Here is a 23,204-nt window from a genome sequence, read left to right on the forward strand (position 1 = left end):
TTTCATTTGGTTATCCTACTGAGCAGAATCTGTGTTTCCTGGTGTTCTGCCATACTTCCCACAATGGTGCCCACTGTAAGTTGTATGTTGAGTAGCTACATTGTGAACTTGAAAGACTCTATGCTAAATAAATAAATGTTTTGTATTATTATCATAATGTGTAGTGCAAATATCTATTGTGTATGTAACTACACTATCACTCATGACACATGGAAAGCACTTGATCAATTTGTCCAGCCAAACCAACAGTGTCAGGGTAACCCCTTGTGCTTTCCTAAGCACTTTAACATTGGGAGTTGGGTCATCTAGACCCACTAGACAGTGCTCTGAACCTTTTTTGATTTGTGATCTTCACTGGTGTCCATGGATTACATGAAATCTTTCCACCTTTATCCACCTTTGTCATGGTAGGGAGAACACGTCAATGTAAGGGTGGGTCATCTAAGATAGCACAAGGGTTAATAGTGTACTCTACGTTGTGCAGTGCACATTTTTGCTTCTGTAAAGAAAGCCATTAGCTGAGAATATTTAATCCCTTTGACAGGTTAAACTGAACACCTATAGCTGTACAAACTGTTAAATAAGGTCTGAATTCTAAATGAGTTATGTAGCAGTCTAAAAACATGAGGGAATGAAATTTTGTGTTATATCGCATTATCATCAGTTAATTGGGGTCTCTAAATTGTTCCTAAGTGTAATTGTGAGTGTGTGCGGTTGTGAATCTCTGTGTGATCCCAAAACTGGCTTGGATAGCTCCAGTAACCCCATGATACTTGGAAAAATGGATGGATAATATTAACAATTCAGAGTTTAAGCCATTAATGACAAGTTTACATCCACAGGAATAATTTACTACAGGCTGAATTTGAGTAATTCTCAAATTTATTGATAATATTGCACTTCAAAATACAAAGAAAGTTTACAAACATCTATTAATACAAAATTCGTTTGAGCAGTGAATAAAATTATAGGCATAAGTGATGCAGAATGCAGGAACACTGTTCAGATAACATTTTGTTTTGCAATAATAAGGTTATATCTTACAATAAATAATTATCATTATAGAGGTTTTCTAAGTGAAATCAATGCTTTCCTTGGAAAAGGTTTTGGCCTCTTACATCTGAAGTAGGCACGGGAAGACTTTTGACTGATTGTAGTTGTGCCGTAGGACTATAATAACAAAAATGCTTGGTTTAAAACCTACCCCACCTCTGACCGGCATGGCCCTCTGTCTTTCTCAAGTGCATCTTCCTTTGTAAGGTTTTCTGAGTCTACAGAAAAGTTTGGGCCGTTTCAGAAAAACAAAAACTTCCCTTTAATTTCTTTATGATGCTAAATGAACAAGTTTGTTAGAAAACAATAGTCAATTCAGACAAATTCAACAAAGTATTTACAGTGAAGTACAGTACATTGAAAGAAAGTAAATACCACAAAAGTCATATAAAATCCATTGTCATTTCCCAATATTATGTATTCATTTAGGAAATTACAACAAAACTATTTTAGCCTGTTGTACATTTACAAAAAGACAAAATGATACCTGCCTTTTAGAAAGAAAGGAATACATCTTAATACACAATTGTTCAAGTCTCCATTTGCTTCACGATTACAGTCAATCATACAATGATTTTGTTGAATGGTGTCTACCACAGTCTTTTTATTGTCTTCAGGGAATGAATGCTTTTGATCAGACAACCTTTACCCTGAAGTTTCTTTAAATTTGCCAATTTTTCACCATTTGCCTCAAAATTAAAACAAAATAACATAAATCCCTCTGAAACTGCTGTCAATATAAGTTTAGATGGAACGATCTTAGAAAACCCTCCTTCTATGGTACTACTTATTGGTACTGCTGTTCTCGCACAGGCACTGTTCTCCTGGCTCCAGAGCTCATTCTGCGACTCTGAGTCCTACCACGCTGCTCTGAGGGAAAGACCACCTGGGTAGCTGACCTTTGCCTTTGCTCACCCTGAAAGTCTCTCATGTCTCTTGCCATTTGAGACAAAGTCTGACCTGGGTTGGTTTGCAGACGTTGAAAGAGACTTTGCCTGTTAATTTTCCTCTCTGGACAGCTGAAGGTCAGTGCTACTCCAGAGTCGGACTTCATCTCTCTGGAGAAACCATCTGAGGTACCATCAAAGCAGCGTCCAATAGCAATCTCTTTGGCCACCCTTGGGTTCTGGTCGGTGACAGTGTAGATGCCATAGTTATGTCCCAAAGGATCCACAGGTGCCATCATGGTAAAAGAATGAGACCCATTACTCTGAGTGAACGGTGGATGTTTAATTAGGTATTCCTGTAGGAGGTTGTTGATATTAATCCTGCGACAGTTACCCTGTGGAAGCACTGATATAAGGGATCTGTCTACCTCTGACTGATCATATAACATGCCACTACATTTAAACTCAACACAAGCAGCCGAGGTGTTCGCCTCTCTCATGTCACGAGTACTGCGAATGTCTCTAATGCCATAAAGTTTGTCCTTTGTTTCTGGGTGTGTTCCTCCATGGTTCCTTGACCTGACCATAACTTCCTTCTGCCCATGAATTCTGACTTTAATAAAGCATGCTCTAAACTCCTGGGGGTTAGGCCACCAGGAGAGATAGTCTCCTGTCCATGACGTCAAGTCATTTTCCTCAAAGGGAACAACATTGTATTCATACTTGTCTTTTTCCACTCTAAAAAATCTAAAATGATTTGCATCTATAGGGGCATTTTCACAAGCTATCATACTCTGATATGGATAAATTGGTCCATTGGTCTCATCAAGGTTGTTTTGGTTTGGCTTTGCCAGATTGATTTTAAAGGCTGTTTTCTTTAGGGCAGAGTCTGTGTGATCTGAACGCTGGTAGTCTAATTTATCCAGAAAAGGCTTAGATACTCCAATAATGTTTGGATTCATCTTTGGTGTGGATGGAGCAGCCTCAAGCTCCTCTCCATTTAGCATTGCTGTAACATAAGCTGTGTAAGCATCGGGCCTCATAGCATCACAGAAAGCTGGCAAACAGGCTCCATTGGGCCCAGTTATAACACTGTCGAAGCGTCCCCATGCCCTAGGGTTGGATGAATAGCCAGGTTTGGGTTCAAGGTTTATCAAAGTGATCACAACACCTTCCAACTGTTCAGTAGGTAGGAATTTGTCACTCATGTAGGCACGAACCTTCACATAACACCGCCTGCTTTCAGGCACATCTAAATTGAAGAGTCTGCGCTCTCTTATCTCCATGTTTCCTATAAGGAAAGTGCGCTCCTCACGCTTGCTCCGTCCATGACCATCTGCAGTTGTTGTGCTGTAAGAGAATTTACTTTCCTCCTCCCAGACCCCCGTGTCTGGGTTTAAAGACCACAGTTTCATTTGAGGAATGTGCTCTTGCATTTTGACATGCTGTGTGTCAAGGAGGACTTGAACAGCTCCTGCTCCAAGAACTTTGTTGCTGGAGTTATCTCTGAAATCCACTGAAAACATGCCATAAGTCCTCAAAGGAAGCATGTCACCTTCATCGTCTACAAAGTTGAGATCCCCAGGGGTTGCAGCGGCTGTTGTAATGTTTCTTGGGTCAATGAATGTAACGCTAGCTTTCACAGTTCCCTCATACACCTCTCCAGTGTCTTTATGAAAGGAATTGGGAGGAATTACTAACTGTCCTATTGGATCTTCCCCTTTAATTTCTCCTAGATCAATGACATTTGTCTCTCTGGAATTAATATCAATTGGTTTTTGTTTTCTCATGACTTTTACATCATGATAGATGGATCCACTTTTTTTGTCAAAGATGAACACCTTTGGCGTGTTAAGAAACGTTTCAGTGGGATCAACAAAATTTACCACTAACCTTTGTGTGTCTTGAGCGATTTTCAAAGTAAACCCTCCTTGGTATCCAGTAGTACCCACTCTTTCTTTGCCAATGTAGATGTGCCCAAATCGCAGAGGCTCATTATTGTCAGCTGTCACCACTCTTCCACGAACAATTACTGTTGGCTGCATACATTTCTGACAGATGCATTTTGTCACCGCCCGGATAGGAAGACTGTAACTACCACAGTCAATGACCCGACTCTCCATACTCTGAACCCCACAGCAAAATCCAGCTCCATCTTTGCAGCGCATGTCAAACTCCAGGGATCCAGCACATTTGTTGTGTGGGCAGCGGCCAGCATTGTAGTACTTTGATTGTGTTCCAGGTTGGACACAGTCCAATGGTAGCCTAATGAGATGTGCTTCAGGAGTGGAGTCGCATGCTGGTGTTCCTTTAGCTGTGAATCAAATGAAACATTAAATTATGCTGTTTAAATTACAATTTGTCTAGTCATAAAATAGAATTGGATGTACACAAACCACAAGAGATTGGTCCTTTTTGGTGATTAAACACCTATATTACTTTTAGAAATGGACATTCTTAAAACGTTAATATTGTTCTTGTTTTAACTGATATATTCTTTAGATCAGACAGAATTCAATTTCATTTTAGAGGTCTTTTAGTAGATGTAAAATGAGTCAAGGCCCGTACACACCGGGACGAATATTCGCCAGGCGTTATTCGCCAGCGTTTTTCGCCACGTTTTTTGTGTTCACACCCAGGCGATTTTCGCTGACGATGAGTGGAGTGAACATGCAATTTCATTCCCTGACATTAGATGGCGCTTAATGTAAACAGAAATACTCCTGTACACAAGGTGGCGCTGCGCAACTTTACGCTTCTTAAAGTCGCTTTTCACTCAGAAGAAGAGAGCAAGTATTTACCCGCTTGTCAGAATCAAACAAAGAAAACATGAATATTTCAAGCACCAGTAGCTCCAACTGGTGCTTGGTTCGGGGATGTTTTAGAATGTCCGTCATTATTGCTTCGCGGCAGTGTAGACGCTACTTGGCGTCTATCTTCTTCGCTGGTATGTGTGCTCAGAAAGGCAGTTTTGTGTTTGAGCGCCCCCAAGTTGTGTTTTACTGTAACTTCAGAAGCTCCAGACACGTGAGCAAAAGCGCCATTCTCATTGGTCGAGTAGATTTCGACGCGACGCGTCGAAAAAAAAAAACGAACCCGAGGCGTTTTTTTTTTTTTGACGCTTTAACGCGTGGCGTTTTTTCGCGTCGGTGTGCACACTCTCGTTGGTGCCCTTTGTTTAGTCACGAGGCGTTAAACGTCGGCGAAAATCGCCGGCGAAATTCGTCCCGGTGTGAACAGGCCTTCAGGTTGAGTTTTAGGAATTCAGTCTTTAAACATAGATTTTATGATATCCCACTAATAATCAATAAAATGACATACAGACACATTCATTCGAAATGCTTTCTTTAAAGGTCCTGTAAGTTGCCACGCTGGTTGCCGAGGTACAGTGCCTTGGAAGGGCAAAACACTTTAAACCTAATGAACGCAATATTACATTTACCCCAAGCAAACAGATACTGAACAAAACACATTCAATTTACATTTCTATATAAAATTACATTTTACAAAATGATGCTAAATTTATCAAAAAAAATTACATTTCACAAAAAACAATTTACAAGAGGGAAAACATCTACAAATTTGGAAATAAATTAAAGGGTCTATATCATGTGTTTCTTAAGCCTTTTAGAGTAAACTATATCCATACACATGTATATGATCATATAAACCTTTGACACGCTAAAGAACAAAGTTTTTATGAAATAGTAGTTCTTTTCTGTGAACTCACAAGAAGCGAAAGGCGGGGTCATTCACTTGTTGTGGGTCCCGCCCATTTCATGACCTGTCAATGGCATCATGGCGTTTCATTTCTGTTTGAAGCCGCGAAGGGGGGTCTAAGGGCAGGGATGCCAGTATGGCTTAGTCAGTTTGTTAGTTCATTTTAGTATTTTCCTATTGAACTCTTTGTATTCATGATCCTTTTGAGTTCATGCTTACTTCAAAGCCCATCGAGACGACTGTTGTTGTGATTTTGGGCTATACAAATAAAACTGAACTGAATTGAATTGAAGCATCATCAATCTCCATATCAAAAATCCTCCTCGCTTTCATGGGGATCATTTTCCTGGAGACATGCGCACCTTTCTGTCTTTGCTCAAAAATCCATGTTCAAACCAGTTCTTGTCGCTCGCTTTCTTTGCACCTTCGCCAGGAAATCGTTTGCTGCCGTCTTCTCAATATCACCCATCTGCCTGCGCCATCCTGGGAAACGTTTAAGTTTGACCCCAAAATGACGTTCAGTTACCTCACCAGAATGTTCTTTGGCGTATGCCACTGCACAAAGTTTAAATGCTACATTAAAAGAGCGTTTTTGGCCATCGCTGCACTGGCTTCCAACAATTGGAACACAATTACCACAGACGCCCGTAGTCTGCACGACTGTGTACATCCCGGGGGGGGGGGGGGGGGGGGGGGGGGGGGGGTCTTAAAGGAGCAGGAAAGTGTTTAGCTGATCAGCGCTAGCCCCGTGGAGAAAGTGGGTGTATCTATTAGCCTGTGCTGGCAGTGCAGACTCTTCCTGGAAGGGGCTGTTCTCACTTTTAGGTATGAATATGAGAACCCACTAGTTTTGGTGGATTGGGAGGGGCTGGTGCTCAGACCACGGGTTTTTAGAGGAATACTCAGAAATGTGTGAAAGGATGATAAAACCACTTTAAGGTTTTTCATCGTAAAAAATGAACATTATAATACACTTAAAAGCTCAAAAGGTTGATTTTGCACGATACAGGCCCTTTAACCACTTTTGTCTCGCTTTCAGCAAGGGTCTTGGTGACCGGGCACTCCCCCTCTTTTTACATTCCATCATCCACCACTGTAGAGAACAGACACTCACCTGAGCACAGGTGTCAGCTCATATTGCACTAATAGCATGACAGAAGTATGTTTTACGTGTGTGTTTGTATGTGTGTGTGAGCTGTATTGTGTACATGTTGACATGTTTGTATGTAAAGATTTTTGGAACCAACAGGTATGTTTGGAACATTTGAGTGTGTGTGTGGACAGGCCTCCCCCTTTTAGATTTTTTATACATCTACACTTGAAAGTAGTGATGACAAACCTCCAGCATCTTATTGCTTTGTGATTCAACCCTCTCCTACTTCTTATTCATCCTCCAACGCCCTAAACCCCTTTTCTCCCCTTCCTTTTGTTCCCTTATCGCCCCTCTCTAAAATCCCATTCTCTTCTCTTTTTTTCCATCCGGTCCAAGAAGAAATGTATACAAACATAATGAATATAAATTTATATAATAATGTAATATAAATAAAGTTTAGCCTCAAATACAAAAGGGGTTTATTCAAATATGCACCTTGTGTGTCATAAGATAACCTCATGTTGTAACAGTAAAATCTGTCTAACACAAGAGCCTTCAGGTCTCATCTGTTTGCTCAGCTGCTGCACAGGCAGGACAAGTTAAAAAAAAAAAAGTTTTTATTTTTTTAAGGATAAGAGATTTCCCAATTTCTGGAAAATACACACCTAACTTCTGTTTGGTTTTGTAACTTTATAAATTGTAAAGGTAGACAGAAACTAAACAAGTCCTTTTAAGTTTTGATTGAGTCTGTAATGTATTGCTGTTTTTGTGTAGGGCGGCAGTGGCTCAGGCAGTTGAGAAGGTCGGCCAATGATCGAACGATCGGCGGTTTGATCCCCACTGCCTCCAGCCAACTGGGCTCCAACTGTGTGAATGTATATGAACGTCCCGGTGATGGTCAGAGGGGCTGTGGGCACGAACTGGAGTTGGAGGATGCGACAGAGGAGTAGACCTCTGTCAGTCTGCACCAGGACAGCTGTGGCTACAACAGTAGCTACCATCACCAAGAATGAATAAAGAGTGAATGAATAATGGACACATTGTAAGCGGTTTGAGCATCTGGACAAGTGCAGATAAATCCAATCCACTATAGTAAATTAGAGACTTATTGCTCACTTTTATTTGCTTTTAGCTAGTTCCTATTCAGTTAAAAAAATGATTTTCTTTTTACCTTTAAATTTATTTCAGAGTTTGTTGTAAGGTTTTCCCCCTGAATTTGTTTTGTGAAGTAAAATGTTAATTTGTTTTGGTTAAATGGACAATAGTTCCTTAAAATTTAAATGTGTTTTGCAATTCCCAGCCACTGCACTGAACTGACATTTGAAGAGGCATTCATTACTTACTACACAGCTGGAAACTGGAACAACTAAAGGAATGGTCTAATGGTTTAATATGTACAGTAATACCTTAAATTGATGCAATTGTTCACATACCAATTACAGAGAGGATGGCTACAGAGGACTTGATGCTGCCTGCAGGATTGCTGGTTTTGCAGTAATACTCCCCTGAATGCTCAAACTTTAGATCCTGCAGCATAAGGTCCTCTTCATATTTGTAAATCTTTCTGTCAAGTAGTGTCCCATTGTGGTACCTAGATGTATATTTGAAAAAAAATTATTCTTTTTGAAAACATAACAATTTTCCTTATGTTTGTTTCAGGTTTGCTTTGACCAATGCTGTGATAACCGTCAGATTTTTCTCACCAGTAATACTTGCTGGGCGCCGGTGATCCTGTTGCTGAGCAGCACAACAGCACCCGTCCTCCTTCATAACGCACTTTGTCCTCTGGGTGCTTCACAACGTAAGGCTTTTCTGTCCAAAAAGAAAATGCAAATATCCTGATGATTATTGTTCTGAATTTGTAATGAGCTTTGGTGATTGATGGTTCAAAAAATTAATTTTCAGCCGCACAAAATTTTGTTTTCTATTTTGATCCCTGAATATGAATTTTAGATGAGATTCTTTTTTGAAATAATAATCCAAAATTAAGAATGTCTGCTTGTCTGCACTTACCAGCTGATCTGAGGACAGCCTTTAACCTGGACAATCCAGTAGTGTTACTAGAGGTAGAGACTATGGTTGGGACATACTTCTCCTTCTTGATGATGATTGAAGAAGAGGTGGAGGAGCAGACTCCTGCGAGCACAAACTGCCCTTTAGCATTGGTTTGAGCATGGAGGGCTTTAGAATGGCTAGCCAGAGACACTCTGGCTCCCTCCACAGGGACTCCTGTCACACTATGGACGTCTCCATGCAACACGTGGTCCTCGCACACACAGAGGCTGCAGTCCTCACTAGGATGGCCTTCCTCGCACACAAGCTGGCATTTGGCTGTTGTGAAACAATACAATGGCTGATGACGGACACCATCATACAAACACGGCAACACATTTGAGGGGTTCTGTGGTTTTCAATACCAGGGCAGGGTGTCTTTCCACACTTCTGTATATCAACAGAACGACCTGCACACTGAACAGAGACTGAGGTTCTTACACAGGTCCGTCTTCTGGTTCTTTGACCTCCACCGCAGGTAACTGAGCACATCCCCCAGTGACCCCATGGACTCCATTTGGCTGAATCACACACAATTACACAAGATGGTGAGAGAATTGGGAATAATTTCTTTCAGATCATCTTTTAGCATCAGTTGTGGTGGTTCGACTTTCATGTCAAGGTGTGTGCATCAGGGTCATTTGTTGAATTCAGACAAAATGTTGGAATACGCTGCGGCTGTATCAGAATCCCTTTACTACTCACTACTTAGTGCAACATATAAGGTGTTTGCCATTTTGTACTGTTGTCTGAATCCACAATTCTATCCGGTGCCCTGAAAATGTCCCGGAAGTCTCTGCAAAAAACCATCAGCGTGCATTGATATTCACTAGGTGAATAGATACCACAATGCATTGCATTTGAACTATTTTTCATGTGAAAACAACGCATTGTATTTATTCTTTAATTTTTTTTAAAACCATCCAATTTTTCTTCTTTAGAACCCAGTATAGTTTCATAAATAGTCTTTGTCTAAATGTTCCTATTTATTAGGTTTTACTTTGTGAAATCGGTGATGTCATATTTGATGTTAAAAAAATAAATTAAAAAAGTAGTCAACATGCTGTCTGAATTGCTTATAAAATCCAGGTCACTAGATAGTCCCGCGACCTGTCCAGGGTGTACCCCACCCATGACCCTGAAAGGCAAGTTAAGAAAATGGATGGATGATTGGATGGATGGATGGATGGATGGATGGATGGATGGATGGATGGATGGATGGATGGATGGATGGATGGATGGATGGATGGATGGATGGATGGATGGATGATTGGATGGATGGATGGATGGATGGATGGATGGATGGATGGATGGATGGATGGATGGATGGATGGATGGATGGATGGATGGATGGATGATTGGATGGATGGATGGATGGATGGATGTATGCATGCATGCATGGATGGATGGATGGATGGATGATTGGATGGATGGATGGATGGATGGATGGATGGATGATTGGATGGATGGATGGATGTATGCATGCATGCATGGATGGATGGATGGATGCATGTATGCATGCATGCATGGATGGATGGATAGTCCCGCACCATCGTTTTTTTTTTTTTTTGTAGTTATGTAGTAAGGAGGAAATTAGGACACAGCCTCCGTTTTTGAAGTTCAAAATCCATTGTAGTCTGAGAAGAAAACATTTGGCTCTGTTTTAATGCAATATGGTCAAGTGTTTCACACATGACCTGTTGTGTTAAACTGTTTTAATATCTGAGGCAGGTTTTTAATAAAGGTATTATTGGAAAAATGGGGGGGGAAACTGTTGGCAAAGGGGAAAAGTCAGCATTAGTGAACAGGTTCTTTCTTCTCAGTTCAGCTTTAAAACATGGTTCCACTTTTGTTACAGCTGCTGATAGATGCTGCAGTCCTCACCTGTGCATTGTGGGGTTGAACACTCCCTTCTCTCTGAGTGGTGTCCCTGACATGCTGGAACAAACAAGAGAGGCATGGGCTGAGAACTCAAACATTTCCTCTGGCGCACCTGGATTCCCACATCACTACAAACTGTGGCTGAGCAGGGACCCCATTCACTCCATTCAGTCCAGTAACTCTGCACTGTAAAAGAAAAAAAGCTCTTTTAACCATGAGAGACCAAACGATTTCACATTCTAAGCAAACTAGAATGGAATATTTATCAAGCGTTACTATTGTCAACAGGACTACCTGGGGGACACTGAAAGCGGACATGGTAGTTCGAACAGATGTTGCCTTTTGGTTGTTCTTTGTTGATGCACCAAAAGCCCTTCTCCAAACTAGAGTGCACCACTTCACCAGTGTCTGCGGCTGTCAGCCAGTCAGAGGTTCGAGCCTCTATGGCTGTAGGCCGTGAACAGACTCGCTCTCTGTAGTAGAAACGAATTGCTTCCAATCGCTCATAGTCTCCATTTCCACCGGGATGGTCGATGTTGAACCAAGATGTCCACTCGGTCACGCCTGGAAGGGAACATTCAACAAAGTAAGGAAAGCGTCAAAGAAAACATATATAATGATGGTATGGGCAACTGGCCTTCATAAAAGCCCAAGCATCTAACCAATTTCGGCTTTTGCAGCATGAGCAATGCATCTTCATAGGGACAGCTTCAGCGGGAAAGGCCACTAGAGACTGACTTTATATGCACCAGAGTATTGAGGCAGATTTTCCTCTTTTTTGTCTTTGGCATAGAATGAAACATAAAAGTCTATATTAAAAAAGTTTAATCATAATAAAAACCAACCTTTTCCAGATTTTAGGATATTTACAATTGCAACCTTTTTCCTTATTTTCCTCTTAAGTCTCTAAAATGTCACCATGGAGAGACTAAAATTGATGGGAAAACCAGTGGAAGCCAAGGTTTTAGGCCTGTGGTTGCTTCAAATATGGAACCAGTGTTGTTTACACAACTATTCCTAAACTGACTTTAAAACGTGAAGAAACTACAAAAAGTGATGGTACTCAGGTAAATCCAGTATTTAAACACTGTGCAGTTTCCCCAATACACTAAAAAAGGTTTGTGAATACATATAACATTGAATTTATAGATTATGTGTAGTTATGTGGTGTAAAAAGATTTCATAAGGTTCAGAGAATTTCCACCCTAAAAATGATAGTAGCATTTAATATAAAAGTCTTTTAAAACAACCCTTTAATGATGATGACAGCACTGACAAACAGAAGTAACAGAGCTCTTTACTGCATGTATTAATCAGTATAGTACAGAAATATTAACCTCTTTATCCAGGTAAAACCATTTAAAGACCCTCTCCCATAAAAATTGTGTTTTCTGTGTTTTTAACATGTTCTTGTAGCATTTTTCTGATGTAAATACAAATTAGCTCAAAATTGCATTTCTGAGTATTTTTTTTATTGAAATGTTGAGAATCAGGAGAGTATGAAAAATGCTGCTTGGAAAAATGCTTATTTTGGACGAAGAAACTACCCTGGGAGGAGCCAAAGTCTTCCTACTCTGCTCTATTCTGATCACCCACCTGCAGACAAATAGATCCATGAACGTCTTTGTTTTCCTCGTCTGAGCTGGAATCTGGATCTAAACTGTACGGTTGGATGGTTCCACTGTTGATTACCATTTTTGTCACACCACTAATGTTAGGGTGTGAGGGCTGTAGGCTAATGGGAGAGATTGTAAACAGAAAATGTAGTTATGGGTGATGGGAAGGGGGCCTGGTTGCACTGCCCCAACAGTCGCTCCCACAACTCAGAGGTGAATTTCTCAAAAACTCCTGCCGCTCTGCCGAAACTATGTCCCAGACAAACTACAATAGTATTTTTTTTTGGCTTAAAATGGCATTATAGTAACTAAAGGACGACTGAAAACACATTCACAATCGTTAAAAGATGATCGGAGTTGGATTTAAATGACAATAAAATAGGAGGCCAGTTGTTACAATTCATGGTTGATCCTGGATTATATTTAAAAGGAAAGATCTAACTGCCCATTTTTTTGTTGGAGTAGGAGAAGAACCATAGATTAAACTTTACCAAACTGGCTGCCCTTACATCACAGAGGCCTGCGGTTATTGATGGCAAAACAAAAATCAGTCTGATCAAAACAATAATAGTCAATGTTAGCGGAGCTGGTTAGGGCGATACTTCGAACAAATCATGCATTTTGTGGCACAAAGCACCAAATTTGGTGTGAAAGTATCTTAGTCGGAAACCTCTGTCAGAGAGGTTAGTCATAAAAAAAAGCCAAAATGTAAAGATGGCAGTCATCGTGTGATTAATAAAGTATCATTCAATTCTATTGTTATAAACATAAACAATGTCTATTTGCCCCCATCTCAACAATGTGGGCTGTTCATGCACAAAATGCACTTTTTAAACTTGAGGGGTTCCTACAGAATACTAGTATTTGTATTGTTATTTATATATTTCATAATCTTGTTTTTTTTTTTTGGCTATGTGCCTATGGTACATCCATGCCATACAAGTTTGTACCACAAAATGCACGATTGTTTTAATAAGCAGATCTTCTCCTGTCTGTTTCTTTTATATTAAACGAAAAAAATAGTTTTCTTTTGTTTTTGACAACCCGATTTTTGGGAAGCACGAAAGCATGAGTGTGTGAATAATGTGAGAGCTGTGGACGCACACGCATTCCTCCTTCATCGTGAGCCTGAACATGGAAATGTTTCTAGGGAAAAAACATTCTTTATGAGTTTGGCCCTCAAAGGACATAATGTGCTGGATTTGAAAAGACTCAACAGAAAGAACAATTTTGTAAATTTGTTTTTACATTCTTCAGAGCTACTGTAACATTGGGTATAGATTCTAGAGAAAGGCCATTTATTTGTTAACATTTATGCTACATTTTTGTTTTTTATATTATTGGTTTTTATATAATTCTATTTTCGCTTATGTTTACTTGCTACGGTAACAAACAAATTTCCAACATGTGGGATCAATAAAGAACTTCTGATTCTGAACTGACCAATCCCAAATCCCGTTCTCATAAAGCCTTTTTTCAGCATGTGTGTTTCCAGCTACCATCTTACTACTATATTTTGGCATGTGAGGCATCCAGACTCAGTACCTGTCCTCTGTGTGTCGCTGAACCGGTTGGAGGCCGTTCTTTTGCTTCGGTCTGAAATGTTCCTGGTCCTCAAGGAACCTGCACAGGTTTGGAAGAAAACAAAGAAAAAAATTAATATTTTATTTTTCTGCAAAAATTGCAGAAAAAGTTCTTTCTTATCTGACAGGAATATCATTTAAACTTATTACGGGGTTACGTATTGTGGTGCAAAATTACCGTCTTTTTGCCCTCTATTTAGTGTGTTTTTCTTGCTTTTGATGTGTAATTTTCATTTAAGATCATTTTCACTTGAAGCTCGTTTTGTTCCACCATGACGCTGAGAAACTAACAGAAAGACAAAGACTCCTGAAACTGAAGCTCAACAAAGCTTACATGGATGTGGTCATCTGTTACTCCCAACAGTGGAATCATGTCATCAATAAAAGAACATAAAATAAAACAGTAATGTGAAACAGATGTTTAGCACAAACATGGCAATGTTAGTATGATATAATCATCCTTGAGTCACAGTCAAATGCTTTCTGATCTACTGCCTTTTAAGATGGGAGCAATTTTTGCTTTTTGTGAAAGAATTGATCTAAAACGTGACATTTTATCTTTTGTCCTCTTCCTTTAAAGTATGAGGGTGGAAAAGTCCCATTTAATGTCAGCTAGAGTTCTTTTCATTTAAGAACAGCTGTGGGGTTTTTTCCTGGCATTTTTACTTTGAGGTAAAATCAGTCGTGGAGAAATTATAAACCTTATTGATGCCAACCAAAAGTAATTCCTACAAGATTTTTGTGTTTGTGTCTGCAATATGTGGAAACACTGCAGACTTTATTAGCTGAGAATCCAAAAAGCAGGAGCGGTACTGATCCCAGTCTGTGCAGGTTTTATGGTTCCCGTCAAGTCTTTACTGTCATGCCAAGTCTTTCCTTTCAACCTTTACATTTTTATTTACATTTCCTGATAGATTTAGCAAAATATCACTGTTGATTTTAATGTTTTTGGCTTTTAGAAAATCCTTGCAAGGTTTTTGAGTTAGCCGCTGTGTCTGAGACAGTGGGTTGACTTGAGAACCACATTCAAATGCTTTCTTCTAATCTGTTCAGCAGATGTACGTCTGTCTGTGGATTCAGTTTCCCAGGTCAAATATTCAAATAGTTTCCCCATTATTCTTCTACTGGATAATACATTTTAGTCTTTTTTTGCATCCCAGAAGCAGTTATAGAAGTGTTCCATGCTCTGTCTTCGCTGACTTTAATGTTCACAGTTATGCAAGTGTTTTTTTTTCTAAAAGGTGCTGCAGGTTAGTGTTTGCTAGACTGTCTGAAAGAGAGGAGCGTTCATTCCTGCTCTAAAATGCAACCATTCCTTTCTTGCTTTTGCTCCTCCGTAAACGGAGCTCATTACCTCCCTCCCTCACACCAGAAGAAGAGAACAGCAGAGCTCCTGATTTTAATTTCAATGTGTTTCAAAATAAAAAAAAAGCCAATAGCAAACAAGCACTTGAGTTTTATTAGACGGATGATGGAATATAAAACTAAAGAGAAAATCCAGATTAGCAAAAACGGAAAAGAAAAAACTGCTTAGAAGTAGTTTCTCCAGGATGGGATTAACAAAGTGAATGCTGTCTTTACAGAAATCAATTGGAGAAATGACTGCTCATGCAGGTGTGAGCCAGCACAGGTCAAAGGTTTTGAAAATCAGTACATGTTACCGGCTGAGTGGCCGTCACGGCTCCATGTTGTAGCACGTGACTGAAGAGTTCTGCTGTTGTTTAAAGCCAACAGAGTCAGGCTGTAAGGCCAATGGTTTCCTCTTGTTCCTTTCCTTAAATTCTACTCTGAAGCATAAATCCTAAAGTGTAAAGGCTGTTTGTTACTTTTTGATGTTTGTTTTCAAATTATTATCATCATCATAGAGATATTCCAGAAAAAGATTGCTCCTAAACCAAAATACACCCCATCTATGGTGGGCCAGTTCCATTATGTATTCATGTGTTCAATTTTAATATAACCCTATAAATGATCATTCATAAATCCAAAATTACAAACTTGATTCATATAGAAAGACAAAACAAGCTTCCAGATTACTTATCATAGTTCCGTATGTTGGCTTTCTCATCACCATGACGTCTGACAGCTTCTACATCCAACATCTGACTTCTATTTGGCTTTGTGTTCAGCCTTTCACACCACATCTGCTCATTCACAAGACAATACTTTATAAAGCATGACTGCACAGAAACTGTTCTTTCTTATTTTTTTCCACTTTCATGCATCACTTATTTATGCTAATCAACAGAGGAAAAAGAAACAAAACATAAACCCCTGAGCTCCGTCTCATGAAAGCCAAAGGTCGCCAGCCAGAGCGACTCTATAAAAGAACTGGCTTAACCGTTCATAAAGAAACCTAACTATCACATCTCACTCAGTAGAAGGACCTGTTTTCTACCACAAAAATAGACTACTTCTCTGAACTCATCTCCACAAACAAAGGCAACTCCAAAAAGGCAGAGGCAACTCCAGGCTTATTACCGCCATTATTCATTCCTCACAATCAACTGCTACCGTCCCATCACTTTTTAAAAGGGCAGCTTTTACCAACCCTTCAAAAGCCGGTTCAAATCCCAGTACAATTTTTCAGTTTTTCAGTACAATTTCGAACCTTCCCTTCATCTCCAAAATTCTAGAGAAAATTGTCACCTCCCAACTTTATGACCACTTAAAACATAACAATCTTCTGGAACCTTTTCAGGCCAGTTTGCGCCCCTCAAACAGCACTGAAACTGCTCTCCTCAAGTTCACCAATGACCTCAGTGCAGCGGATTCTGGCCTCCTCACATCCTCATCCTCCTTGATCTGAGTGATCTTTGATACCATTTCTCACTCCATCCTCCTACAAAGGCTCTCCTCCCTCTGCATCACCTCCTACCCCCTCCATTGGTTCCACTCCTGCCTCTCAGGCCACACCCAAATCATTCAACTTAAATATTTAAATCTCAACCTTCCTCTGTCTCTTATGGTGTCCCACAAGGTTCTGTCTTTGGTCCTCTTCTTTTCATTACTTTTTCACTGTTTTGCCGATGACACCCAGCTCTATGTATCAAGCAGACCTGCCTCCTCTCTTCCACCCTCCTCCCTCCACTTCTGTCTATCTGAAATCAAAAACGGGTTCACCTTAAACCTTCTCAAACTCAATAGTGATAAAACCGAGCTAAATAAAGCTTGTGTTCCTTCTATCTGAGTTTTGTGCATTCTGGGGTTGAGCTACATCCTTCCAAAAACCTGACATCCTTTGATATCTGCATCACTCAGCCGAACTTTCTTCTGCTCCTCGGTCTCTGTCTTTTTGGGTTCTGTCCTAAATCATTACAATGACTTAAAAAAGGAAATCCTCTGTGTTTAAACCGTTTCATGGTTTTACATGGTTTCACTTCCTTTCCTAATTTGTTTCGTAATGTAATCTCTATTATTGGAATTAGAATGAGCCTTCATTGTAATTGAGGGGAAAGGGGGGAATAACATGGAATGAAAGGAGACAATGATGGCCAAAAGAGCCCCCATAGACAATGTCATAAAGCTGGAATCATCTCAGACTGGTTTCCTGAACATGACGATGAGTTCACTGGACTCAAATAGCTCCACAGTCACCAGATCTCAACCAAATACAGAACCTTTGGGATGTGGTGGAACGGGTGATCAGCATCATGGATGTTCAGCCGACAAATCTACAGCAGCTGTGAGATGCTGTCATGTCAGTGTGGACCAAACTCTGAGGAATGTTTCCAGAACCTTGTTGAATCTCTGCCACCAAGGATTAAGGTAGTTCTGAAGGAAAAAGGGGTCCAACCCGATACTAGGTGTGGACCTGATAAAATGACCAGTGATTGAATATTTCAAACTTAGATAAATACTTTACTGGAACTCTTCATAACATAAACGGATGAGGATATTTTACTGCGCAGCAGAATACTACACTAGCTTGAGTAGGAGGTAAACTAAAACAGTTCCGTAAAGTTAGTGAAAACCTTTAAACTGACAGCAAGTGCTCAAGTGCACAGGTTTGGCTTAAACAACGACCTCAAATCCATTTTAAAAGAAAACAGATCATGTTTGTTTTGTTTTTTTACTTTTTAGTGAGCATTGCTCTCTAAGACATTTTAATGGAGATATAAATTACATTTAACCAAAATGTTCAACAGTTCTGAGCATACTAAAGCTTCAGTCACCATATTTTCTAACATGAATAATTATCACCTATTTTTACAGTCAGCTATTTATTCTAGTTGATAGTTGCACTATTTTTGCTTGATTGTTAAGGCGTGTCTGCTCATGCACTATTACCAGAAGTGTTGGCTCAGCCATCCAAATGGTCAGAATCAGGTGTCCTAATCTCTTGGCCTGGCCACAGGTGTATCAAATCAAGTCTTCAGGTATGCAGACTGTTTTTACAAACATTTGTGAAAGAATGTTCTGTTCTCAGTAGCTCAGTGAATTCCAGTGTGGAACTGTCATTGGACGCCACCTGTGCAACAAATCCTGTAGTGAAATTTCCTCACTCTGAAATATTCCACAGTCAACTGTCAGCTCTATCAGAAAAACATGGAAGAGTTTAGGAACAACAGCAACTCAGACATGAAGTGGTAGACCACATAAAGTGATGGAGAGGGGTCAGTGGATGCTGAAGCACATCATGCAAAGAGGTCCCAGACTTTCTGCAGTCATTTGCTACAGAGCTCCAAACTTTGACCTTCAGATTAGTCCAAGTACAGCACTCAGAGAGCTTCATGGAATGGGTTTCCATGTCAGAGCAGCTGCATCCAAGCCACACATCACCAAGTGCAATGCAAAGCATCGATGCAGAGGTGTAAAGCACGCCACCACTGGACTCTAGAGCAGTGGAGACGCCTTCTCTGGAGTGATGAATCACACTTTTCCATCTGGTAAACTGATGGACCAGTCTGGGATTGGAGGTTGCCAGGACAACGGTACATCTGGGACTGCATTGTGCTGAGTGTGAAATTTGGTGGAGGAGGAATTATGGTGTGGGGTTGTTCTTCAGGACTGGTAAATGGTAAATGGCGTATACTTATATAGCGTTTTTCTACCTACAAGGATAAAGCGCTTTACAGTCACAGTCCAATTCACCCAGAACACACACACATTCACACACTGGTGGCCGCTACGCTGCCAAACAGAGGCGCCCGCCAACCACCAGAGGCAAGGTGGTGTTCAGTGTCTTGCCCAAGGACACTACGACTCGTGGGCGTGCAAGGCGGGAATCGAACCTGCAATCTTATGATCATGGGACATATGTGAGTCAAGCAGGTTAGACAATGCTATTAGTAATAAAGTGTACTTCACATAGGTGCTCTGTTTAAGTGTTAAATGATTAACAAAATAGAAATTGGAGCAAATCGGGGCCTTTTCATTAAATTGGTCCATCTTTTAATGTGTTACAAAAGTATCGGGCCAGGACTCAAAATTGAATATCTTGGAATCAGATCAGGACAAAAAAACCTCATCAACTTTAGTCCTCTGTAGTTTCCACAGGTCTGTAGGTCTTACTTGTTCCATTAATCCAGTTACATTCCCCTATGCTCCGCCCTGTTCAGGAATGTTTTCACCACTGACATGTTCATTCTTTTAGCAAAGTCAACCACCATCTGTCCTCATCGTCTCTGTCACGTCTATTAAAACATGGCCCAATCATCACTCTCTGCCATCTACTGGATTACCTCATCTGTTCTTATTTGCTGTGTGAGTCGGAGTTCTGTGTTTCCTAACATTTAAATAAAACAATCAATACATTTGGTAAAAGAAATTACTTTTGAAGTTACACATAGAAATGTTTATCCATATTTTGCATTCTTAGTTGTGTCAAATTTCGCCTGGCAGACAGGATAGGATAAAGGTTCTGGTTATAATATGTCAAGCTATAAAATGAGGGAAAAGATTTAAAAATGACATGGCTTACCCGACAAACTGCCTTAGCTTATCAGGTTGTGTAGTTTTTGCAGCTGCAGCTTGGCTCTAAGTGGTATTTGGTGTTAGAATTGATTGATGTGACTGAGTGGGCTTTTGTGTGTGATGATCCATTAGCCATGTCATATGGAAGCTGTTACGTTTTGGCTAGCCCCTGGCTTGAGGTGTATGTGGTTTCAGAAAACTTTGCTCTTCCTCCTCAGCCCAACATTCCTCGATCTCAAAAATCTGTCTGATCTTCAAAACATCTGTTGCTTCTTCAAATTAGCTCATTTGTCCCTGCATGGCATTGGCCTGTGATGCAATTCAGCCACGTGATTTACGGATTTGTAAAGAACTTGGATGCAAAAAAGGAGATCTTTAAGGAACCCAGAACAGACTCTGTTAAAAACAATAAGGTGGTGTTGAACTTCTGCACTCTAATAGAGAAAAAGAGCCAATAGTTGGAAATAAATGAAATAATTAAATGAAACAATTCTGCAGAGACCATGTCATTTCAACAAGAACTAATTGCTTGATAAATGAGTGTAAACAAGAAGACTAGAAACAGAAAAATGAAAATGTGGCATGGCTTTGGTATTATTATTGTTAGAATTTGTACATTTTTCTTTAATTACATTTACATTATCTTCACTTAAGTCCGCTGGCTAGACAGAGTTGTGTTTGAAGCAGACAATAGTCAGCATCTGGAAAAGCACTCCTAATTTTTCAACAAAATTTAAAAGAAAAAGCAGACGGGAGACAGGAAGCTAGAAAAACGACGGTCCTCAGTTTCTGTGTGCATTCCTTACAGCTGCCATCTTTAAGTAGGACGTTAGCTCATAGGTTTGAAAGGTTGAGGTGAAAAGTTAAGGTGTTTGATGGAGAGGACATAGAAATTAGTAGAGAATGTGTAGATGAAGTGACATGGCAGGGAGGGATGCAGAGGGGAAAAAAGGTAGGGAAAGTATTTGTCCAAGTGAGACAGACTAGAAACAAACTGCAAACAGATGAGGACAAAAACAGAAGGAGGCTGCAGATAATACTGTGCTGGTGCATTAAATGCTGTGAAGCGTCTGAGATGCTCATCAAACAGGAAACCGAAAATTAAAGGGGGGGGGGGGGGGGGGGGCATTTTACCTGCAGTCTTTATTTTTTGTTTCCATCATTCCATTTTCTCATTTAGTAAAACACAAAGCCAGTGAGGGTGCAAAACTGAGCAACAGTTGATGATTATAGACCACAAAAAAAAAACAAGTCAGAGCTAAACTTGCTTAAAGCATAGCAGTGCTGGAAAAAAAAACACACTCACAAAGCACGTCTGCTAACATGTTGATCGATAATACTACCATATTTACAGTACAGTGTAGAGTTTGGGGACATACTTATAAAACAATTCTACAGTGTATATCTTACAAAAAAAAAAGCTATTGGAATAATTTAGAGTGGATTATTGGACACATACAAATACACTATTTTTAAAGTTATTGAATTTATGGGAACCAGTGAAACTTAAAACAGCACTCATCATGTGTAACCCTTGTGCTATCGCACTTTACCATTGGGAGTGGGGTCATCTAGACCCACTAGACAGTGCTCTGAACCTTTTTTCTTCAATGATTTGTGATCTTCACTGGTGTCCATGGATTACATGAAATCTTTCCACCTTCATCCACCTTTGTCATGGTAGGGAGAACAAGTCAATGCAAGGGGGGGGGGTCATCTAAGATAGCACAAGGGTTAAAGCCAGAATCAACTTACTTCCAGTAAACATACAACACTGCATACGTGCTACAAAAAATGAAATGTGCTTATCAATTTGTGGTGTGGACTTATGGGTTGGCTGAAGGTTTAAATCAAAGCAGAAGTTTACATCTATTCAAAAAAGAAATACAAGATGTCACCAATGGAACTGTAAGGCTAGAAATGATCACTAAAAATGAGCAAATGTCTCATTTCCTTAGGTGTTTCACAGAGGGAGTTTATTTTCATTTTGTGTTGGAAAAAATAAAATTGAATGAAAGAGGATCAATGCATCTGGTTTCCAAGGTGACTGGGTTTAGATCTTTGGTGACAGTTGACATCACATTTGTGGATGAAAAAAGGCTAAATCACATCACCCTACTGCTTAGTGTGGTAGGTCTTTGTGGTCAGATATTTACCACCCTGAGAACTCACACCCCAATATAAAGTGACAGACACTATACGTAAAACTGTACATGTAAAAAGGATAAATACGGTAAACTGAAATAAAATAAAAATAAACAATAGTGTCCCTTAGTAAGACCAGTGGATTTTGAGAAATAAAATGTGTGAAATAAAAAATGCAGTGCAGGTTTCTGGTGATGGTGCTTTGTTGATAGATCATAGATGGGCTTTGATATGTGAATAAACCTCAGACAACATCTTTGTCATCAGATCCCCCTACAGCATGAATTAGAGCAGAGGCACATGTCTGAGACCTAACACCAAGTTTTATTTCTTGATCTATGCCACATTTTAGAATGCTAGCTTTGATCATTTGTCAGAACTAAACATAGCAATATTTTCTTGTCAATCCTGGCATAAACATGAATATTTTTTTATCATACGCAGATCAGCTTCTGGCTTTGGTAAACCTTTACTGTTTGAATAAACTATACTGGGAGTTTTCTTTGCTTCTCAATCCCACAAGCTAAAAAAGACAATGAATCAGAGCTATTTCTCTGAAATGTACTAAATCTTACACACACCTTTGGACGTCTCATACTGGATTTGTTTTCTTAAACCATAGTTTTAAAATTCTTTTTGGGTTATTCAAAGCCCTGTTACACTTTTTATACATCAAGCTTGCTTTTACATTTCCATGACTTTTTGAGTTTCTGGTTGTGGCAACACCTGACGGGATGTGTTGAAAGGTAAACAACAACATTTTTGTATTGTCTGTGCAGTAAATCAGCCATGACTTACCTTGACCCAGAGTCACATAGGCCAGCAAAGACAGCAGAAGTCGCAGCTTGTTCAATTCCAACATTGTTCTGACAAACGAGATTTCTTTACTCAGATTTTCTACAGCATTGATGCAAATCTCAGGATGATTGAAAAGCTTCTTTCTCAGCTTTCTGATGTCCAGCTTGAAATCCACAGACAGGAGTGATGCTGATGGTCGAGTCTTGCTGCTGCTCCTTCTCATGAAAATCGAGTAGCTAAGCAGAAAACAGAAGCTTTTTATAAGAAAGGCATCAGCAGTGCTCTCCAGTTCAGCCCCTTACACACTGGAATTGGCCAATGAAACTTGGCAAATTGGTCCCTGCCAAAAAAAAAGGGAGGACCTGGACGGATGGATGGAGACAGAATCACACACACAGAAAAAGGCAGAATGTATGTAGTTGAGATGAAACCACTGAAGTGTTTCTTCTCATTTGGCTAA

The 23,204-nt window shown here is 39.9% G+C and overlaps 1 protein-coding gene across 1 annotated transcript; it reads right to left on the bottom strand.

Annotated features, from left to right (window-relative positions):
* Positions 1 to 864: 864 nt before the first annotated feature.
* cilp2 (cartilage intermediate layer protein 2) lies at positions 865 to 22,985 on the bottom strand. The gene is made up of 9 exons (XM_011473490.3): positions 22,745 to 22,985; positions 13,848 to 13,925; positions 10,981 to 11,250; positions 10,690 to 10,872; positions 9,171 to 9,326; positions 8,767 to 9,084; positions 8,457 to 8,565; positions 8,187 to 8,344; positions 865 to 4,254 (listed from the first exon to the last, which is right to left on the bottom strand). Exons 1-9 carry the CDS (start codon positions 22,965 to 22,967, stop codon positions 1,841 to 1,843), a joined length of 3,909 nt encoding a protein of 1,302 aa, XP_011471792.1. The 5' UTR covers positions 22,968 to 22,985; the 3' UTR covers positions 865 to 1,840.
* Positions 22,986 to 23,204: the final 219 nt, after the last annotated feature.

This window comes from Oryzias latipes, chromosome 4 (assembly GCF_002234675.1).
Source record: "Oryzias latipes chromosome 4, ASM223467v1".
NCBI classification, from domain to species: Eukaryota; Metazoa; Chordata; class Actinopteri; order Beloniformes; family Adrianichthyidae; genus Oryzias; species Oryzias latipes.